General features: G+C 42.9%; 1 protein-coding gene across 1 annotated transcript in view; it reads right to left on the bottom strand.

Annotated features, from left to right (window-relative positions):
• Positions 1-23,142, bottom strand: part of C2CD3 (C2 domain containing 3 centriole elongation regulator) — a 348,142-nt gene that overhangs the window by 203,086 nt on the left and 121,914 nt on the right. Inside the window, exons 20-24 of the mRNA XM_069203824.1 lie at positions 21,088-21,211; positions 18,366-18,634; positions 12,743-12,829; positions 10,632-11,255; positions 6,657-6,977 (exon numbers count right to left, since the gene is read on the bottom strand). Of these exons, the coding sequence (XP_069059925.1) occupies positions 6,657-6,977; positions 10,632-11,255; positions 12,743-12,829; positions 18,366-18,634; positions 21,088-21,211 (1,425 nt within the window). The remainder of the gene's footprint in view (positions 1-6,656; positions 6,978-10,631; positions 11,256-12,742; positions 12,830-18,365; positions 18,635-21,087; positions 21,212-23,142) is intronic.

Genomic DNA, 23,142 nt, shown 5'->3' with positions numbered 1-23,142 from the left:
TTCTTCTGCATTGATGGATGTTTATTGTGAAATGAACTACGGCATGGTGGTCCAGGTGCTGGGTCTGGGTGTGTTGATTTTGATGATGTTGAAGACACGATCAGGGATCTGTTTGAAAGCTTGAGTGAGCTCCGTAATGCTTCGGCTTAGTCCCGGGATTCCGAGACTGTCAAGAAGGGCGGCTGAGTTGGGGTTAGTCTGGTCTTCTAGGTTGAAATTGAGGTCTCCTAGGTGGATGCCTACACTGGAGTAGAGGACTAGTGCGGCAATGACGTCTGTAATGTTGCTTGCAAAGTTGGCTCAGGGTTCTGGGGGGCACAAAACCAGGGTACATCCACAGTGAAGTTTGTTGTAATTTGTATTTTACAGTTGAGGTATTCCATGTAATTTGTTCCGGCTTCTATGGAGGCAGTGCAGTTGAAGGAAACTATGGCAATTCCTCCTCCGGGCCTTTTTAGGTGGTCTTGCCTGGTGATATTATATCTAACAGGGACGGCAGTAGCAATGTCCAGCTTTGAGGATGTATTCAGCCATGTTTCTGTGGGGAAGAGGATGTCCAGGCGGATTCATCCAGCAGGTCTCATATCTACGTGGCGTGCTTAAGGAGCATACGTGATATTGGTGTGTGAGGGGTTTGGATGTGTTTGTTGGTAGGTGTTTGAGAGGGTGTTGGGTTGCGTGTTTTGGGTGTATTCTTGGTGGATGTTGGAGTTGTGGGAGTGGTGGTGCGGGTGGAGCGGCAGAGGGAGCAGGTGAAAGCTCATTCTGTGTTGTGCGGTGTGGCTTGCCAGCAGAAGTGGCGTGACAGAGAGCAGCAGGGTAGTGGCGGGGTCAGAGGAGAAACAGACTTTCTGGTGTTGTGTGCAGCCCAGGAGCAGACAAGCTTGCCTTTGGCACTCCTTTTGAGTGTCAGTGATGAGCCTGTCGCCGGTGTCCGCACTGCGGCTGCGATTAACTAGGGAGGAGCACAGAGGGAGGTGCGTGGGGCTGAGGAAGAGTGAGGTCAGCATGGGAGCGGGAAAAAGGCAAGCGTGGGGAACAGGTAAGGAGCATGGGAGGAGGAAAGAGTGGGTGCAAAGAGGTCGGGAAAGGGACATGCAGAAACAGATATAGAAGAGAGACGCGGCACCAAGGTCACAGAAGGAGCATGAGAGATGGCAAAAAGGTCAGCAAGGGAGTGAGAGAGGCAAAAGGAGCGAGAGAAATGTAAGTAAAAAGTAAAAGTAAAAAATGGCAAAAAGAGAGAAGTGTCAGAAAGACTGAGAAATGGCAAAGAAAGCGAGAGAAGAGGCACAAAGACCAAGAGAAGAGGCTCAAAGAGCAAGATAAGGGGCACACAGAACAAAAAATGGCACAAATAGAGAGAGAGATGGTAAAGATAACAAGAAAAAATGGCACAGGACACCCAAAGAGCGAGAGGAATCCTAGAAAGTTTGAGGGAAAGGCACAAAAGTCACAGAAATCCTTAGAGAAAAGGCAGAAAGTTTGAGGAGAGAAATGGCACAAAAGTCACAGAAGACACAAATAACGAGACAGCATGGTGAGAGAGAGAGGGAGGGAGAGGTGAGATGGCCTCCCTGAGGCGCCGGGGCCGGGTCCGCAAGGGTCTTGAACGGTCAGATGACTGGTGGCAGGTAAGTTCAGGGGGGGCTGGGCCTATGCACCTGCTTAATGGCTGGTCCACACTGTGGCTGCATTTAAGTAGGTTCTGGAAATGGGGAAAAACAGAGAGGAGAGGAGCGCAGTGGGGTGGTGGGTGGGGATGAAGAGGAGCTCAGTTAGCAAGGGAGGTGGCAAGGAGGGAGGGGTGAGGAACAGGTATAGAGCGGAGGGAGGAGGTGCAGGAAGGGAGTAAGCAGAAACAGAAGAAAGACATAGCACAAAGATCACAGAAAGAGTGAGAGTCATGGGAAAAAGGTCAGAAAAGGGGTGAAAGGGAGGCAAAAAGGAGGGAGTGAAATGGCACAAAGAATGAGAAATGTCAAAAAGAGCAAGAAATGTCAGAAAAATCAGACAATTTGGTTTAGGGATGGGAGTGTTGGAAAGATATGCAGTATCATAAATTCGGGTTCAATTTCCAGCCAAAATATTGCTGTTAAAGATATGAGAAGACCAAATTTTGCCAAGATACCAAAAACTGTTTTTTTTATGTGGGTCTGGTAGTGGAATGCTGTGACACCATACACATGTGGGGCAGTCTAATGCCCCTGCAGACAGACTAGTAATGCATTGATATGTATTTGATGCATTGCCACAGAAAGGACTGTACATGCCAGCTGTGGGTACCATAAAAATATATAAAATAAAGAGGCCAAGGATCCAATACTTTGACCTTGAATAAAAAGGGATTTAAATGTATACAAATGTGGAACAGCTGTAAGAGCTGGCATGAACCACTCGGTCACATTTCTCTTCTGCTATATTGCATATTTATTTTTAAATGTATATACACAATTAAAACATAAAAGCAAAGAATGTTTAAAACGTTTTTCTTTTAAATGCTGCAGAGCTTGGAAAGGAAAGGACTCCAACCCAGTCACGGTTCAAGACTGTAGATCCAGTGGCTAAGCAGAGGCATACTGCAAGGCTGCAACTTGTGTCAAACAAAGGGACACAGTGCAGGACTGCAGAGCTTACGGCTAAGGTTGGGCTCCAGACACTGTGCACAACGGAGAGCTTGATACATTACACGTTCCAACCTTAGACAGTGCAAGAAAGTGAGAGGCAGGAGACCTTACAAACAGACATCTTGTGACAGTATAACACAACTGTCTGCGTGGCGACTGGGTACATCTAAGATAAAAGTCCTCTAAGGCACATCCCTGCACATATATTTGAGGACTGTAGAGAATGAGCCAAATAAAGGTCTCCAAACACAGATTGTATTTTTTCAAGTGAGCTTGTGGCAAAGACAGTGCTTAACCGATGAGTTTGGGGCGAAGAGAGAAATCCCAACCCCAGACACAGGGCAAGACTTCAGAGCCAGTGGCAAAGGTAGGACTCCAACCCCAGATCGTGCAGGATTGGAAAGCTTGTAGCGAAGGTATGGCTACAGCAACTGAGTGCACGACTGCTGGCAAAGACTCCAACCCCAGTTCTAGAGGCTCAGTGCAAGAGAGTTCATTCATTACTACCTTTTACACAACTCTATAGCAACAGTGCAAGACTATGGGCTGAGTATTAGCACTGCCCATAAATATGGGCACACTGCAAGATTGGCATTCTCTACATGCAAAGAGCTAAGGTGGAGTAATACTGACTCAGAATCTCTGCAGGCCCAGTGAGAGACCAGTGGTTGAAGCTTCGTCTTTGCCAGTGACGAGGAAGTACTGGTAAGTGGTAGGAAGCAGTAATAATGAGAAACGTGCAGATTTGTGCCCTTGGTGCCATTCACAAAAGGCATGTATTTCAAAGTTGAATTTTGTTCATTCATAAACATGCATGTGGTAATTACAAACACATACAGAAAGATCAAGCTTCAATACTATGAAAACACTGTGACGCACCTTCCCCCACCTAGGATGACCACACAAGGTTTAAGTTACTATCTCTCTTGTACTGTCTACACTTGACTATGCCAATATCCTCTACCACGGATCATCTTTATTAACTATGAAAAGGTTACAACAGACTACTCCTCCATGTAAAGCCACAAGCCAACATCTCCTCTGCCTTGAGGGCCCTACATTGGTTACCAGTTGGCAGAAGATCCAACTTCAAGCTGCTTTGTATCACCGACAAAACAATATATTGAACAGGACCACTTTTCATCAGGAATAAAATCACCAAACGCATACAGCACACTCCAGTTGGCACCTTGCATCAAAATCCCAGCACACAAAAAACAAGCAAAGCCAATTGGGCTCAGCAATGTGAGAGCTATTGACTTTGTCAATGTTAATGTTTTTTAGCTGTGTAGCCAAAAGCACACAGTTTAAGCAGGGAAGCCACAATTTATCCACACTTGCTGGTCTCACTTTGTAAAAATCAGCAAGGAAATAAATATGTATTTGTCTTTTGACCGAATGTGGAGCACTTTACATGAGCACTAGTTACATGACACAAGCTAACAGGTATGGTTTATATGCATAGGAAGATTAAGTGATGTGCCCAAAATCACAGGATGTTGATCCTATGCCAAGGCTTGAACATGATTCCCCAGTTCCATTCAGAAGCTCCGATCGTAATGGCACTCCCTGGGTAGAGGGAGGGAGGCTATGCCTTGCAAAATAAAAGCTGCTCACTGCTGTAAACAAAGAAGCCACCACATGACCAGCACTTCCCCATCTCTTCTTCCAGACAAAATGTGCGTTCAGGGCAGAATCGTGTAGCCCCGACAACAAAGTAATAACTGAAACTAAAGGGAATTTAGAGCAAACACAAGGCTGCAGCAGGAACAGACATGCAGCTTGCAGGGTAAGGGAGTTCTGAAACTGCAATGAAGAGTTTGTCAGTGCACAAAATAAATAAGTAATGGAACTTTCTTCATAAGGCTTCAGAGGGTCAAAAATCAAGAAAGTGCATTGTAACCTTAACTCCACGTTCGACTGTCCATGCCCAGCTCTGAACACTGCTGTGTCTGATGTCTTCATTCAGAACCCGGAGGTGCTCTCAATGAACTGGTGTCTGCTTAACACGCACACAAAGAAATACAAACAACGGCGGGTGGGACGTTCAGGTTAGGGGTTGTTTATGAAACAGAGGGTGGGCTGGTTGGGGTGGACAAGAATCGGACTGGGGCAGAGGGGAAAACACAAGCACTCCTGTGGAGCGCTAGAATATGAAAAAAATAGCTCCAAAAACGGGAGCAGTGGATGGACACACGTACTTGGTGCATGCTCTGGGGGAGGGCCAAACAAACGAAGAAGGCGTGACGCAGGCATGGCTCCACAAACAGGAACAGCAGAAACGAGAATGAAGCAGAAGAAAACTAATGAAAGGATATGGGCTGGCTGTAAACCCACTAGGAGTGTAACAATAGGTCTCAAAGAGAAAGCACATGCACTGTCTAGCCGAGACCTAAAATACCATGGGTGGTACATCCTTCTCTGTTCAAGAAGCCAAGCTCTGGAACTCTTTACCCCCAAAAATAAGATTCATGGAGAACTATCTTATCTTCAGAAGACTACTTAAGAGTTGGCTCATTCCTGCATAATCACCATACTAAAAACACAAATGTACAGTATATTCCTGTGTATGTAAACATGTATTATTAGATTACATGTATGTATTTAGATATGTGCATTTCTGTGTATCAATATATCTACTACTGGTTTAAAAATATTTTTTTATTCTTTAGGCCTGCTTAACAAATCTATGTATTACGCATGGTTAATATATATAAGCATTTTATTTCATACTTAACGTATATTGGTCACTGCAAAGTTTTCATAAAAGTTATTTGATTAGATGCTTATGGATCTCTTTTATTTTACCTATCACAATACGTAAATATGACCACAACGATCTATAAGTGCTTTACGACTGAAATGAAAAACAAAATAAATATAGATACATTTAAAAAAGACATTAAAATGAATTCTAAAAAACAAATATATATATATATATATATATATATATATATATATATATATATATATATATATAAAATCCAAATAAATTAGCTTATTGTACAGCAAGATTTAAAAGTCTGAGTCTAACTGTTTATCCATACATGCACCTATGGGAATTTATACATTTTTTTTTATAACCACATTTGATTGATTTATACATTTATTCAATGCAGTAAACAAAATACCACAGACAAACATACCCAGATGGATTACAAGGGACATAATCAGTAGCCAACAGTCAGCCTCAATCCATCTTTATATCTCTTCATTATTCTCCTTATGTATGTATACCCTGCCTATGTAGCTATGTATCTATATGTTTATAACTTTATTCCTACTGTAGAAAAAGAAAACCTTTAACTCTCTCCAATGCACTTCTCTATGTCTTATCCTATACCTCTCTCAATATATCCTCTACCTCCATTCTGACTCATTCCAGATCTCATTGTGCTACTATGATCTCCCTAATATCCTGACTGCTCTCTCCTCTATCCCATCTCTTGACTCACCCAAACCTAATTTTACTACTACGATCTCCCAAATAATCCTTTCTAGACTCTTCCCCTTGGTATCCCTCGTTTGACTCATCCCAAGCCTCATCTTACTACTATGATCTAAATAACACAGTCTAGATTCTTCCCTCTTCTATCCCTCCTTTATTCTATTCAATCAAACTAACAGACTCACAAGTCCACTGCTGGAATTAACAACATCTACTTCCCAATACTAACCCAGAAAGAATCCATTTTGCGTTCCGGAGTAGCATGCTACTAGCCGAAAAGAGCTTCAACGCCTCGCCGGGGGTAGTAAGTCCTATATAAATACAATTACAGCCTCCCCTCTGGGGTACATGGACAGTATTTAGGTGGTTTAGCACATTGTCTTAACTATGTAAAGGTAACATTGGGAGATGGCAAAGCAATTGTCAAAACCCTTGGAATGAACCCTCATGTAAAATTGTTCAATGTAGTCAAACTGAGTAAGACTGAAAGACTAGTAAGAACTGATTAATACATATTGTAAGCCATTACATAAGACGTCAAACATTTAATGTAGTACATGCTTTTGCTGTCACATTCTTACCTTTCAGACTTAAATGCATCGCCCTTTCCACTGTGATGTTGGCGGTGAAGGTATTCTCCAGGTCTACCTCACAGACTCCTTCTGATGATCTGATGCCTGGGGTGGCCTCAGAACGCAAAGACGGTTTTTGGTAGTTTTGTCTGTCTGTTGCATGTTGCTCCCCGTCATCTGTTTCACCTGCTTCAGAGTCGCCTGCGTCCTCGGTGTAACTGTCTTGATGAACAGGAACTGAAGGATGATAGGCTGAAGCAAGAGCAATGTGAACTCTCACACCAGCACCTGACAGGTCAGAGGCATTCCGTTTAAACAATGGATAAACACCTACAAAAAAAAAATCCAGATCAGAAAAAACAACAAAAACTACAACAAACTTTCAATACTATATTCTAACTTGTCATTGTTTTTCTTTTAAAAATATCAGAAGCTCATAAGTTCCTGCTTACCACACACTGCCCATGTGTGTTAGAATGAGAGGAAATTCTATACCAAAATTGGTCCATGTGAGCACTACATTGCTTTGATAAAATATAACCGCACTTGTACAGTAGGTTCCATTTTGGTTCTGTGAGTTGGAATCCAGAAAAATACAAGCAATGGAAAAGCCAATATGTCTGGGTTTAATATTCTAATACATAAAGCGTTAGCGCAATAGAATGAGAAATGAAGGAGGGAGCAAGCAGGGAGAGATAGAAAAGGCTATAGTTTAAAGTTGTCCCTTACGTAGTTGAGGGCAAGCATTTCAGTACAGGCTGGAGGATACACCCAAGCAGCCAATAGCAGTAGGTGATAGCTACATATTCCACAGGACAGGGCAAAAAAGTGATTGACAAAGTTTCGAGGCAATGGCTGAAGGAGGTTGAAGAAAGCCAATGGATGAAAGGGGAGTACACAAAGCCCACTCTAAGTATAATGTAGGCTGGGCTGTCAAACCCCAGACCTAAACAAAGTGACAAAGACAATAACATTTTGACTATTGCACAGGGAAAATGTTTGATCTTGTTCCGGCAGCGCTTTTGTGTCTGTCAGCAGATGCTTAATCTCCAGCAGCAGGGCTGTTAGGGGAACTAGTTCTGAAACGGTCACAGTTGTGATAGCCTCCTGATAATGAAACACTGGGCCAACTCAAACCTTCCATTAAAGTACACTGGCTTGACCGAATAATCAGTAAATACAAAAAAGTTCCCTTTTCCAAATAAAATGTGGCTGGAAGGAGGGCCACCCTTAATAGGGTTCAATAGAAAAATATGAAAGAAGGAATGTTAATACGTTCTCGTTCCATTCTAAGACAGCCTCCCTTGCATGAGCCACTGACCACAGGTTCAAGAGTTTGTGCTGGGGCCTGTAAGGATCACTCACGTCAACCCTTGCTCTAGCCACTGCCTCAACTTGCATCCGCCTACCAGACAGCTCTGCAGGCCCAGTTGGGGTGGGGGAAGGGAAGATGGAGAAGAAGGTAGAAGAGAGATCAAGGAATTAAAACGGGGGCAGTTAGGAGAGGGAGTAAGAGATTGAGTAAGAGGTTAAAAAAAAAGGATGGATGAGGAAGAAAGTGATATGTAATGATAGAATGAGAATGGGAGTAGGAGATGGAAGCACATATAATATTACAGGACAACATGAGCACATAGAAGAGAGTGAGAAATAGTATATGAGGCAGAAAGGGGGAGGACCAAGTGCAACAACAGAAACACAGATAAGCTTTCACTTCAAAAGAACATTGAGGTGGTACCACTGACTTCCAGCCCCACATAGAGGCTAAAGACAGAGTGGTCATGGAGCCTAAACAACCCATCAGCCTCCAAGGCAAGTTTGATTCACAATGAGAGGAGTAGGCAGCTGTGAGCAGTGTATGGTGTATGCACTAGTGGGCTGTGTGTAGAACTGATATCAGCGGGTGGCGTGTAGAGCTGATATTAGTGGATTGTGTGAGGAGCAGACACTGATGAGTAGAGTGTAGAGTACACATAGTGGGTACCATGCGGAGAAGACACTACTGGGAGACATGAAAAACTGGAAATGGCAGTCAGTACAAGGTACTGGGATAGAAGAGTAGTGGAAGAAGCTAGCAATGATGGACAGTGTGAGGACCTGACAGTGACTAGCTGGCTGAGAAGCTGCCACTGGTTAGTGTGAGGAACATGCACTAGCGGGCAGTGTGCAAAGGTGGCATTGGTGGTTTAAGGAGAGGAGTGTGAAATGGCATTGGTATTGTATTGTATTGTAAGCTATTTATATAGCGCCTTCCGGCCGTAGCATTGAAGCACTAGCGAACACTGAAAGGGGAAATCTAGTAAAAAACAAAAGTAGAAGAAAATAAAGGAACCCCCGAGGCTAGGGTCTCGGTAGAGTACAGCACAAAGGCTGCAAAAAAGGAATGCCTAGTCTAATCTACGAATAACCAAGTTTTAAGCCACTTTCGGAAACAGAAGTACGTCTCCTCCATCTTGACGGAAAGTGGGAGAGAATTCCAGAGTCTTGCTGCTGTGACTGAGAAGGCTCTATCCCCCCATCTGACCGTACGGCAGCGAGGGATACATATAATTTAAAATGCAGATGATCTAAGCTGATGTCCTTGTTGGTAAGGCCGTAAAGTCGAACTTAAATAATTACAGCGTTCCTGATAAAAAGCCTTATAGGTAAGACAGAGTGCTTTAAATGTAACCCGTTTTTCCACTGGCAACCAGTGCAGCTGTCTTAGACTGCTGCTAACCGCTGCGGAACTTGGTAGTTCCAGAACTAAGCGAGCCGCCACATTTTAAATCAATTGTAGTCACTTAATAGAGACCTTCTTGGTACAGGGAGCAAACACTAGTGTGTAATGTGAACAGCGGACACTGATGGGTGCTGAAAAGCACACTGTGGAAGGCAGTGTCACGAACCAACACTGGTTGGCAGTGTAAGCAGTTTGTTCGTGCTTGGGCTCAGCTCACTCGGTGTAGGTAATGTCACACATTTTCTCTCACTTTAACAATGCCAGTGAGAGTAGTCATCATACATACACATGAGATACTCCCATATGTTCTTGGGTGGGGGGTGGAACTCAAACCAATGGTAAGAACCAAGGATAGGATACATAAAGTATACATTAGTTAAACTGTTTACACATCTCGGGACATCTCATGCTGTTTCATATATAATTTAACTTTATGGTTGATGGATAACGATTTGATATCATTATAAAATAACATAAAAAGTTGCGCACTTTCGTTATATTGGTTCAGACGTGCACTAAGAACCTTGTGTAGATTGTTTTATGTTTGAAAATAGCCCAGAAGGAGGCTAGAACCTTCCAAAAGTTTTGGTATGATGTCACAGACCTAGGTGGAGATAATGGACTGTGATCCATTATGGCTATGAGTCCACTTGAACACCAATATATGCTCCATGTCCTAATTTGTGAAGGATGTGCCTGTGAAAATAAATCAGGCAGCTGCAAATGCTGGATCAAGTGAACCTCTGTCACCACTCAATTTTGGGGTGAAGATGAAGGCTCTGGAGGTTTAAAGGCCACTGTGAGAGGCACTCCACCCTCAGCAGAAGCTTAAGAGAAGGGCACAGGGACAGGTGGGGAAGATCCACTTAACAGACAGTGAAGTTAGTCTGGAGCTATTGGGATCAATTGTGCACATTCCTAGTGAATGTTCTCCAGAACTTAAGAAAACAGAGGAACGGGAGGAAATGCGTAGCAGGAATGTTTTTTCATGGATTCTGCATTCACACAGCCTACCAAGTGAAAGGAATTATTTTGCCCCTAGAGGCTGCACATATATGTGATTAAATAATTTAATTCAAGGTATCAAATGACCTACAACACAGACTTAGTGCAACATTAAATGCTCTCACTTGAAGGAGACACAGCAATTAAAAAGATACTTTTCTTGGTAAGAAAGCTTAAAATCAAAGGAGGTGAAAGATATCCAAAAATGAAAAGAAAAAAGGATCATGCAGAAATAATCCAGAAAATGTGATATTTACCACTAACTGTCAGCTTTCTGAGTGATCGCTCTCCGAGGGATGAAAGGTCCACATATGCACAACCAACAAGACGATCAGTGTCTTGTGGCCTTTCTGCTTTCAGATCCTTTCCATATGCTCGCCAGACCTGGATTTCCAGCCTCTCTTCTCTAAGGTACCACAAGAAGGGCTGGTCCTTAGTTAGTTCCACTGACTTTGTCTGTTCAAAAAGTGCAGTCACTTGCTTTCCATCCTCTGACACCTTTGGTCTTGCTAGCGGAGAACAGACCGGTTCATTATTGTACATCTTGTACCGGAGATAACAGTAGGTGCTTTTTTTAACATGCTTTTGGCCAGCAAACAGCATGCAGTGCACCGGAAGCCACACCCTTGGGATGGAAACCATCATAGTCACCAGGTTTTCCTTTCGCTGCCATTCGTCGCTGTCCTCTGCACTGTCTTCTTGTGCTTCATCCTCAACATTCCAGCCCAGCACTCGGGCAGCGTCCATAACACGATCTCGATCAGTACGATGGGCAAAGGCAACAGACAGCTCTAAGCCCCCCACAACTGTCCGTAGAACACTTGCAGAGTGAGACTGCACCAAATCCTCCGGCAGGGTCATTGGATACCAGCCACTTATACCTAAAACAGAGGTGCAAAATTATGTTTATCACCTTTGAAGAAAGCAGTCAAAATTACACTTATATAAAACTTTTTAATCCACGGCGGAGTTTCCTTATTTATTAACAATCATACTGTATTACACTTGCAAACCAACCAGCCAGGAGAAAAATCAATATAAAACATTAAAACTACATATAACACATTAGATCAAGCTTCTCCAAAGAGTAACTTATGCGCTACTAGTAGCCATCCAGCTAGCAGTATGTAGCTCCCCTCTTTGTAGCCCACCATACTAAAGCTGAAGCTTCCGCTTGTTTTAATTATGAGATGTATACACAGGTTGAAAATGTGTGCATTTTCAGAACTGTAAGCTGATGTTTGGAGAAAAATGGTTCAATTTCCAAAATATATTTTAAGTTAATATTTTAATGATAAAGCATGCTGCACTGGGGAGATACATTACTAATATTATTACCTTGATGCTACAGTATTGCAGCTATGGCTGGTATGTGTTACTCAGGTTAAAGCATTTCAAATTGCTAAATATTTTTTTCACATTACTGCTGAAGCACTAGGGTCAGCACTTCCAGTAATCTTGCACAAGATGATCACTAATCTTGTCTGATCTAGTGTCTGTAACAACACCAATAGTATTTGTTAGTAGCTTGGGGTCCTTTTTATTGAACATAAAATTTTTTTATTGCAGAATAGTTTGTACTAGCAATCAGACAGACTAAACACAACCTTGATTTGCTTACAATTTTCTAGAAAGCATACAAATTGGTACACCTATAGAGCCACTGTTTTAAGAGCTCAGTGATCTACGCACTTATACACAGGTAGACTGCTCAAAAGCCCTTCCACAGGTTGTACAATCTCCTGTTCGCTGCTTTACATTGGTAAGCATATACATAGTCCAAGCACCTACACTTCTTGTACTGGAAAGGAGGCGTCTGCACTTTTCAGAAGAGCTGAAATACTAAACAGAGTACCACTTCCCAGTAGACAGCACAAGGAGCACCTGGTCTTCTAGCTTTTATGCAATAATTGCTTTTGTCACTTTTTGACACAAAGGCCCATCTTTGTCCAGCCCAAGCTTCATTGCTGCCTTGTGTCTGCCTGAGGACAATGTCAATCCAGTTACTACTTCAGTTCTATCACTTTTGCTGACAGCTCTGATTTCAGATAATCACAAATTGATTAGTTATCATCACCTGGGCCTTATACGGTGTGTAGTCGCTCATTCGTATATTATTGTAGGGGTACAATCTGTAGTAATGGCTTGGAGGCCTCTGGTCTCAAGTTGTGATTCAGTGGGGTCTGCAGAAGTCAAAAGGTTAAGAACGACTATACTAAACCACTAGTGGAAAAACAAGAACTATAGCCATATAGTTGGCTTGTTGAGCAAAGAGAGAAGGGACAGCACTGACATGCAAAGACATTTAGTAGCAGAACCCGGGAAGATGCAATGACATTTTGTAGCAGACCCAGCAGTATGTTATCACCTGATCGTTTGTTCAGTAGTTCTCTTGTTGGAATCTTCACAACCCCCAGCAAGTAATCTTGCGATGAGCGAAATCTTGCTTCACCAGCTGAAACAAATTTAAAAATAAAAGGAACTTTACCAGAGGAAATATTTGAAAACTCACAACTCTGAACACAAACCAAGACTGCTTACATTTTACAATTGTATGGTCTACACACATTAGGCTATTGTAATTTAAGAAAGAACCTCATAGTGGCTAAAAATGCATTTTTAATGTGGAGAGCTGTAAAGTTGACTCTCTTAATGACATAGTCAAATATCGCATGCACTCGAATAGTATTTCATTACAAGACCGGAGGCTTCCATTACGCATTATTCCTTTAATGCTACTCCATAGAGCATTTGAAAGGAATTAACCTCATAAAGGGAAAAAACATTGGAGAACAGAACCATCAATACATATAAATAGTCAACATTCTGCCTCTTTTAAATACTGCTCCTCACAGGTGAGTATCATATTTTTTTCCTTTCTACTATTTATATTTGCTAACGTATTTGTGCATTATTTAAACTTATTTGTGTATTATTTCGTACCGCCAATGGCTTCCAATTTATGGAATGCATTTCATCGATTAGTGGGGTTTTGTTGGGTCCTCTGTCCCGGGTTAGTATCCCCATTTCCTTTTTCGCAGTTTCTTTTTCACACCGGTCGTGGTGTGGACAGCGATACTGTGTTTCCTGCTTTCCGTTGTGACTCTGATTTCCCCTCCTTTCTCGAGTCTCGCATCGGAGGGGGGGTGGCCGGTGCACTCCTCTAAGTGGTGCTAGGTCGGTGGCCAGAGCAGAGGTGACCGGTGCACTTGCCCCCAGAGGCACACAGAGGCGCTGTGGGATCCTTGGCGACAGTCCTTCCTCTCACAGGAGGTCCACCTCTCGATCTATGATGAGGTTCGCAGGCACCTGTCTTTGGATCGGTGCAGCGAATAACACCTCCTAAAAACCAACAGGCCCTCTTCCTGTGCTTGCCGGTATGACGTCGTTCGCAGGCACCCGCCGGTAGACTGGGCAGCAGGTTAGCCTACTGAAGCGGCAGACGCCCTTGTTCCTTTGCCACATAAGACTGCCTTGTCGGTTTTGTACAGTGAAGCGTCAAGCACAACTAGAGGAAATCACTGGGCAAACACACATGTTTTTATGCACGGTAATTTCATTTAACTCTTTTTCGCATTTTTTTATGTTTGGCTTACGGAGACAATAACACGTCTCCTTTGCAACTGTGGCAGTTGCAATCTCCACCCGATCAGCAGTTTTTTTCTGACGTGCCAGTTCCCCATTTGTTTGCTTTAAGACTTATAATCCAGAACTATTTAACAGTAAATAGTACTGTTATTATTATTAGTTTTATTCCTAGCCTTGTTATGTTGTTTTCCAATACAACTTAATTTAATTATATATCTTGTTTTAATTAGTCTGTAATTTCTAGCCAAGAAAGTGAACTTGTTTTGTATATATGTTTTGGACCTTGATCGAGAGGATCCTGATGGAGATGATCTTTTTATGGAGAAGAATGCTCCCTCTACCTTTAAAAATGTCATAGCGACCCCCTGAGAGAGGAAATGTTCTCTCCAGATAACATCAAACATCCCAGGAGTTCTAAGTGGTGGCCTCTGGACCACGTAGCCAAATTTATAAAATGCTGGATTAGAAAACCTCTTCAGAAAGGCACAAGGAATATTTTAAGGGCAGAATGCTCAAGACCAGGCATACAAGATAAAGTGTGTCTTACGCCTAATCTTGATCCAGAACTAGTCACCTTTTTTTTTTTAAACTGGGCGGAAGGAAATAGAGAGATCTTTAAAATCTTGTCAAGATCACATTCTTGACGTGGTCTGTTCCCTAGCGAGAATAATGGATATGGTGGAAGAGGCCCACACAAATGGCCTCCCCATAAACATAGACCTACTCAGAGGATGGAGCCAAAGAGCTATGGTTCTCCTCGGGGATGCTAACACAGGCCTTAATGCCAAAAGATGTAGGATTCTCCCGATAGAGATTAACCCTAAATTGGCAGATCTAGCATTGAAAGAAGCTTCAGAGAATCCTGAAAGGCCTCCTCTTTGGGGAAGATATGATTAAATCCGTCTGCAAATATGTTGCGACATTCACTCCACTGTATTAAGCGCAATCTAATATGTGCAAAGTTTTTATTGCAAGTGTTTGTGGACGGGCTGGCAGAAGGGGACTTTCTGCTGGCCGGAGTTTCCAAAGGTTCAGTTTCTCCAGATTCCCAAGAGGCTCAAGTAGAATCTACCCGTCAGGCACTGCTCTGTTCTTTTGCCCCCAAAGAGGACGTGGTAAATGCAGAAGAGGTTATAGATCAGGAGGTCAAAGCTTGACAAGATACCATGGTGAGATACTACGATTTTAAGTTTTTCTTCTTCCCTACCAAAAGTAGGAGGACAACAGACTTTAGTCTCGAAAGTGGAAAACAATTACTCCGGACCCTTGGGTGTTAGAGACTGTCAGATGGTTCAATATTGACTTTTGGAAACAACCCTACCAAACAGCTTCCCCAAGGAAACTGATTTTATCCATGGTCCAACAGAAAATTGTAGACGAAGAAATAAAAACCTTATTACAGAAGGGAGCAATCCTAGAGATACCTTTCAATCAAAATGTTTTTGTAGGTACATTGGTCCTTGTGGAAAACAGGGACAAAGGGTGGAGACTGGTGATAAATCTGAGAAAGCTAAACACATTTTTAGTTTATAGACACTTCAAGAGGGAAGGGATCCATCTTTTGAGGGATCTGTTACTCAAGGAAGATTGGCTAGTAAAGTTAGACTTGAAGGATGCCAACTTTACCATTCCCATGGCCAAAGATTTCAGCCTTATCTTCAGTTTTTTTGGCAGAATCAACGTTACAAATTCAAAGAGCTTCCATTTGGCCTTTCATCAACTCCATGGTGTTTTACCAAGGTAGTGAGAGCAGTAGTTTCCTATCTCAGGGAGAGAGGAATATGGATGATTATTCATTTAGACGACATCCTTATTATGTCTCGGTGCAAATTGCAAATAATGAAAGATCTGGGCAAGGTTATGTCTCTCCAGATGAATTTGGGTTTTATCATAAACAAAGACAAACCTATACTTACTCCTTCCAATTCCTTCAGAGTTTTTGGGATTCACTATGGATACTATAAAGGTGATATTTATTACCCCTAAAGAAGATTACAAAAATGTGAAAAGAAATAAGATATGTTCTCAAGCAAGAGTCCTTAACCCTGAGGGAGTTAGCCAGACTTCTAGGCCTCTTGTCATCTTCCATGCAACCATTGTTCCAGGCTCTTTACATTATCGGGCCTTGCACACATTGAGAGCAAAGGCCCTGCGGGGAGGCTTATGGTATGGAGACAAGGTGCTTCTAGATGGGGGAAGCAAGGTCAGAGCTATCTTTGTGTTTGAAGAACTTGGATGCATGGAACAGCAGATAAATCTTTGGCTGTTCTCCAGATTTTGTGTTGGAATCAGACGCAAGCTTAGCTGGTTGGGGTGCTCGCTTACATCCTCAGGAGACTGATGGCTTGTGGTCTCACGCAGAGAAACTCAATCACATAAATTATTTAAATTGACAGAAGGTTTGTATGCCCGTATGAGTTTTAAGAAATGCTTAAAAGGCAGGGCGGTTTTGTTAAACATATACAATGTTTCTGCAGTAGTGAATATAAATCGATTATGTGGAACAAGATCCTGAAACCTGTCAGAATTAACAAACAAAAGATCTACCTGTTCTGTCTGGAACACAAGATCAGTCTGTAGGCAGAATACTTACCAGGGAAAGCAGATATTGCTGCAGACTGGAATTCAAGGTTTTTGTGGGACTTCGGCGACTGGAAACTAAACATCCTTTGTTTCAAAAAGTTGTCTCAGATATGGGGTCCTTTGGAGATAGATCTCTTTTCAAGCAGGTTGACATTTCAACTGAAAATATACTACAGTTGTATGTCAGACCCGGGCGCTTTAGCAGTGAATGCGTTTATTCAGTCGTGTATAGGGGCAAAAGCTTATGCCTTCCCCCCTTTTGCCATGATTCCAGGAGTTCTTCAAAAGATCAGACAGGAGAAATGCCCACTTGATCCAGTAACTCCATTTTGGACTTTGCAGGCATGGTTCTGACATTGGAATTAGTCTGTGCCATTTCCTTCTTTCTTCCGGCAAAGCAAGGCCTACTGCAAAACATAGATGGGGAAGAACACCCTTTGGTTCTGAATGGAACTTTGAACCTGTTTGTCTGGAGAGTGTCCCAAGATCTGCAGAAATGTCAGGCCTTTCAGGAAGGGCTAAGGAACTCCTGGAAGAATCCTAGGCACCGGATACTCACAGTAGGTATAGAGGAATATAGAAGACATAGGTATGTTGGTGCTTAGAAAGGGATCTGGAACCCATGCAGGCGCCTATAGTGGAAGTTGCTAATTTTCTCGTGAAACAATTTGATAGGGGTCTTAGTTCTAGAACAATTAACTTATAAATCTGCGATTTCCGCAGGTCACAGTCTGATCAACGGCACAACTGTAGGTAAGAATGTTTTGGTTTGCTGAGTGCTCAAAAGCATTAGGCTGAGGAGCGCACCCAGAGCTAGATATACGTCTTTATGGGATGTTAATGTTATTCTTTCTATGTTTTCATCTTGGCCTACTGATAGGTTTTTGGATTTGAAAAGACTTTCTATGAAATTGGCCTCCTTACTTTGTTTAATTTCTTGCTGAAGAGTGTCAGGTGTTAAGGCTTTGGAGGTAAGTAATAGAGTTAACAATACATTTGGGGTTACGTTTGAGGTCACTAAAAGAAGGAAAACAATGTCCGACACCATTTTTATCCAAGGTTTGATTCTTGTAGAAAACATTGTATTGTGAATTGCATGAAAGAGTATGACTCCAGAATGAGTGAATTTCGGTCCTTGGATAGTATTCTTAATGTTGATCATAGTTTGGTAAACATGCACCTATAAACCTTTTTTTTTCAAATGCTCCATTTAACACTCCTGCCTAAAGAGAAAGATCCTGCACACACAGAAGCTATCTATCCTCAAATTGCTTTTTGAAAAACATCTTCCATTTTAGTAAAGTGTATCTGAAAATGCCTAATTGTAAATAACAGTCAACATGTACAAACAAGAGGCAGTAAGAAGATATGTCTTTCTGTCCAGGTCTCTTTTTGAGCATTCCAAGGTATGTGCAGACTGACCTCCTTCAGTCCACAGCTGCGAAGAGTCATAACTCAAATAACCTATGGTGGTGCGGTCCTCGACTTGTAACATAGTACTTTTCTTACATTGTCACAGTGTGGGCCCTGCCACTTGTCCTTTTGCCCCATTACTCACCTTGTGCTCCCATTTCCTAACTTCCTTCTTCTGCTCACACTGGTGCTCAGGTGTGTGCATTTATTGTGTCACAAATTAATGAGAACTAAAGAGTGCAGGTTCATGTTGCCATTACAAAAAGCTCAGTAGGCCTCCTAGAAAAAGTTGCAATAAACATTTAGAAATGATTAATGTCTCCAGATCAGGTACCATTTAAAATGTAATGTACATTTCCAAATGAGATGTGGCACACTCTGACACCCCTTAGGAGTGCAATCTTTACCTTGAGCAATATTCTGGTGATAAACTGAGAAAACGGCCTCCGCATTATGCAAGAGTTCTGCAAGGCTGCAGGCTTCCCCGGTGCTCCGTTGAATCACTAGGTTACAAGGGAACTCAGCATGGTGATCAAACTCTGGGTAGAACGTCATGGCCACAGCTCGAGTATGCCGCTTCTCGTCAACAGGAAGGAAGGAAAGGTGTAATGTGACGTATGCATTCACACCTACATCAGCACTGTACTGGAATGAGGAATGCTGCTCCGCTATCACCCTTCATTTGAAAGAAGAAAAGGAAATATAAAAGATACTGGGCAATTCACACAAATAAACCTTATTAGAAGCATCTTTGAATCCACACACCCGCCCCCCACTTACAGTGTATGAACACTAATGTTATAAACACTCAAAGAAATAATGTTGTTTAATAATGCTTACAAAAAAATCTAAATTCTACGAATAGACATGGAAGACACTTGAGGACCGAAACTGGTGGCAATTGCAGACGACTGATCAGATCGGATGACCTGCATAGTTTGGAGGACGCAATTGTCCCTTGCCACAATTTATCAGTTTTGACAGAAATCACCCTCCCATAAACATGAACATGGGCTTTATATGGAGGTATGCATGTGCTCTTAAATTTCCCCATGCACTACACAAAGGCATCCTCAACAAGGAGGCTTTTCACCACTAATCCTGGCACTGAAGTGTCCAGATGCCCTGTGAAAGGATCTCCGAGAGGCCCCTGGGCCTCTCAGTTGACACAGTAGGGGAAAATTAGGTACTATGTCCATACTCCCAAGACCACCCAATCAATGCAGCCATCTACTTTGCACCTCCCATATATCCAGCATCTTGCCCTGGAGTGAATTGTAAGATGCTCTCAGGCATGCTTCTGAAGGGACCCTCAAGTGTTGCAGATCTTCCCCTAAATTGCACAGACATACAGCATATTTGTGGCCTTTTGTTCCATTGGCAAGCATGGCAGAGACTGTTCTAAAAAACATCTGATTCCTGAAGGACACAATCTGCTCTCAGGAGTGTAGATGCATCATCTCTCCTTTGAATTGAACATAAATCTGCATGGGTATGGAGGATCATTAGGTTCTGCCAACGTATTGATCCTAATCCACTGCTTCTACTGAATCACAGAATCCCAGCAGAATCAAAGGGATCCTTCCTTTCTAGTGTTTAGAGAGAGGGACAAAGGAGGGGAGGAATCTTTTGCTCCTTTTCCCAGGGAAGAAGTACAGGGACCAACAAGCTTGTCCTCTTCTGGTACTTTCATTTACTTACTGCAGTGCCATCTAATCTAAAACCTTAGCCTGGTCATCAGCATCGTTCCGGGGCCAGCATATCCTAGACTGTGCCTGGCGGGGCTACGATTTGGGTCTAGTACTCCCACTATGCAGGGTGAATGAGCGGTCATGCCTGAGTAACAACTCACAAGCGATCTGCTCTTTTTCATTCTAGAATTCATGTACTGATGACCTTGCAGGGTGCACAGTGCTGGCATGTTCGTCGCAACCCCCAAGGCACTTTACTACTGTTACCTAGGACGATATGTGCCTTTAATCCGAGTCACAGAATTGCCTCTTGATCAGCACTGAAACCTCTTCTATTGTAACAACAAAAAAGATAAACAATAACTTGGTTTTATAAAGCACTTCATACCACATTCCTACTGCTCCTGAGTTATACAAGTAACAGGTGCCACTATACCCAATGTAATACTGCTCAGTTTACTGATCCCCGGAGAATGGAAGGCTAAGCCAGCCCAGCAGGGATTGACATTTGTGACCACCTAACAGCTCCCTGCACATTTTAGTAATAAGCATTCAAGTCGCTGAGCCTTCTTTCTAGCTTTGTGCTAGGCACAGATATGGCCACCATCCCTGGAACGCCCTGTCAACACGCAGCTGATGGGCCCCCTTCCTTCAGATGATTTAAATACATTTTGTGCACACTGCAACATCTAATACCACAATGACTTCCACGGTTGACACTTCACGCTTTACCATGTTCATATGGGGCAGTTTAGAATGACCACAGTTCCTTCTTGATTCAGATTTGTCAATAACCCCCGTTGTATTCAGGTTCTAAATGGCAGGAAACGATCTTCGTTCTTTAAACCTTGAAAGGTATGTGTAACTCTGTGTAGAGGTCCCTGTGTCTGTCTGTCCGCTCCCATCTTTGCCCAACATCTGCTTTTATGTAGACCATCACTGCACCTGTGCGGAGGGGTTTTACCCCAGGGCAAATTCAGCACTGGGCACAGAATGATTTGGGTACATCAGGATACGTCATTAGTGGCAATGACTACCAGGATGGTTAATTAAAGCAGCAGGTGCAACCAAGGCGGTGGTAGGTACATCAGCTCTCAGCTGGATGGTGCATCAGAGGAAAGATAAAGAACACAGCTGGATACAAACAAAAATCAAATAAGTCCAAAGGCTGTAGATTTGTCAATCATTCTTTCCCACAAAATATGAACACAATCGATGACACGAGTCGGGCCTGACACTGAAACAAGGCACTAGGGGCCATATGTATGAACGCTTTTTCCCATAGACACAGAATGGGTAAAAACCTTTGCTACATCTGGCCCTAGATGATGATCTTTAACAGCGAGTCTGATCTGCCAATTTCAAATAGAAGTAAGGCAGATATTCCAATTCTGATTATTTTAGAATCGTCCAATGCGTGCAGTGTGTCCTGCCTTACCTTGCGGCTGCCTGTAACCCCGATGCTCTGTGCACCTGCACGGAAATGGAAACTGCTCGTGCAGCCAACACACCGGCTGCTGTTTTCGTAGAGCACCTGTACTTAATGCTGACATTCAGCAGACCTGGCCAAAAAAGAAGAAGTGCGCAATTAAATGACTTAGTATCCGGATAATACACAAAACATGATCAAGGTGCATTGTCCAAAATCTTGAGTAATCAAACCACGGTGCAGTAAATCCTTTTGAAAGATTCCCTCGCATCAAGGCCTGATCTGCTGTAAGATGGAAGACAAGGAAAGCATTTTTTTAGCTATTGATTTGTAAAGCCTGAACTGCCACTTTAAGGAGCATCTTCGTGCTGAGCAGCAAAAATTGACAAATATATTGAATAGACCTGTAGTGCTAATCTCAGCCTAGAGCACAGCCATAAACTGTACCCCTATCTCTCACATTCCTTCATACATCACACCAAGCTGCACCTCCTTGGCCATCACAAAACATGCAAATACTTCCCACACTGACTTAAAACAAAGGCAAAACATTCCACACACCCTGTATGGTGAAGCTTGACATACGTGCGGGTAAGCATTGCAGTGATGAATGAATGAATGACTGTATTTTTAGAGCACACAGATACCCAAGAGTGTCCTGGCGCTAGGGCAGCAGACCGGTCTGGGGTGGTTTCTAGTCGCTGAATAGGTGAGTTTTAATAGTTTCCTGAAGGCGGCCTCATCTGACGGATTTTCTAGCTGGAAAAGGAGCTGGTTCCAGATCAATGCTACTCGGACAGAGAAGGAAGAGCCCCATCATTTCTTTCTTAAAGTTCGGAACTGCTGAGAGCAGTGCGTTTTTAGAGTGCAGGGTTCTAGAGATGCAATATTCTTGAATTCTGATGTTGAGGTAACTGGGTCCATTACTACGTATAGAGCGACAGGCAGTTGTCAGTGCTTTAAAGATGATTCTTTTGGTGGCCAATGCCCCTGCTTTGGAAAGCAGGGCACTGGAGTTAGTTTCATAGTTGGAACAGAAGCCGGACAGCGATATTCTGTCCCACTTGAAGCCGGTGTGTGAGATATTCTGGTAGCCCTAAGTAGAGAGCATTAGGGTAGTCCAACAGAGACAAGATCAAAGACTGGACCACTATTTTCTGCACGCCCCAAGGCAGAAAGTATAGGGATTTATTTAGGGTGTGCAAAATCCAGAAACACGATTTTACCACTGATGAAATCTGTGCACTCAGAGCAAAACAGTCATTGAAAAGCACCCCCAGATTTCTAGCTGCAGTGATCGGCAGAGGGGTGGGCAGTCTGCTGGCCAGCATCCTGCCAAACAGCAGGATTTCTGTTTTCACATCACTGCTTTCATGCAAAATGAAAAGGACCTCTTAGCTTCCACCGAATCACCCTTCTAGGAGAGCAGCAGATGTGTGTCATCTGCATATGAGATCATTTTAATGCCAAAAGACTCCACTAGGAAAGCAAGGGGGGGTCATATAGATATTTAATAGGGTAAAACGTATTACTGTACCCTAAGGTACACCGCATTTGAATGTTTTTACATTGGAATAGGGGTAAGTAAATGCTATACAACTCCAAAAGTAGAAATCACAGGAGAATGTACTTTGCTGTGATTCTTTCTTCTCAAACGCCTGCAGTTACCTTTGAATTTGATCATATAGTTCTCACTGACCAGGGGCTCCCAGGTCTGGATATAACTTGGCCAATTCAGCAAACCCGTTCTTCAGCTTCTCTTTCCAGGAGCTTTGCACACGTGTCGTGCTCAGAAAAACAGAATCTTTGGCACTTTTCCTTCTAAGATTGAGGCAATTCCCAGAAGATTAAGAACAAACTCTGCTGCTGCCGAGACACCCAAGAGGTAGACCGGCGGGTGCGGAGCGAGCTCGCTGTGGTTGAGCCGAAGACAGTTCAGCGCGGCCATCTTGCTGTGAACAGAACAGAGACAACCAGCCTGTGAGGCGGAGAACTTCTGCATTGCACAACCACCAGTCTCCTTCAGTGTGGTCTCCGAAGCTGGCATGCTGCAGCCTGTTACTA

This window comes from Pleurodeles waltl, chromosome 8 (assembly GCF_031143425.1).
Source record: "Pleurodeles waltl isolate 20211129_DDA chromosome 8, aPleWal1.hap1.20221129, whole genome shotgun sequence".
In the NCBI taxonomy this organism is placed as follows: domain Eukaryota; kingdom Metazoa; phylum Chordata; class Amphibia; order Caudata; family Salamandridae; genus Pleurodeles; species Pleurodeles waltl.
This window is presented reverse-complemented; position numbering and strand designations above follow the sequence as displayed.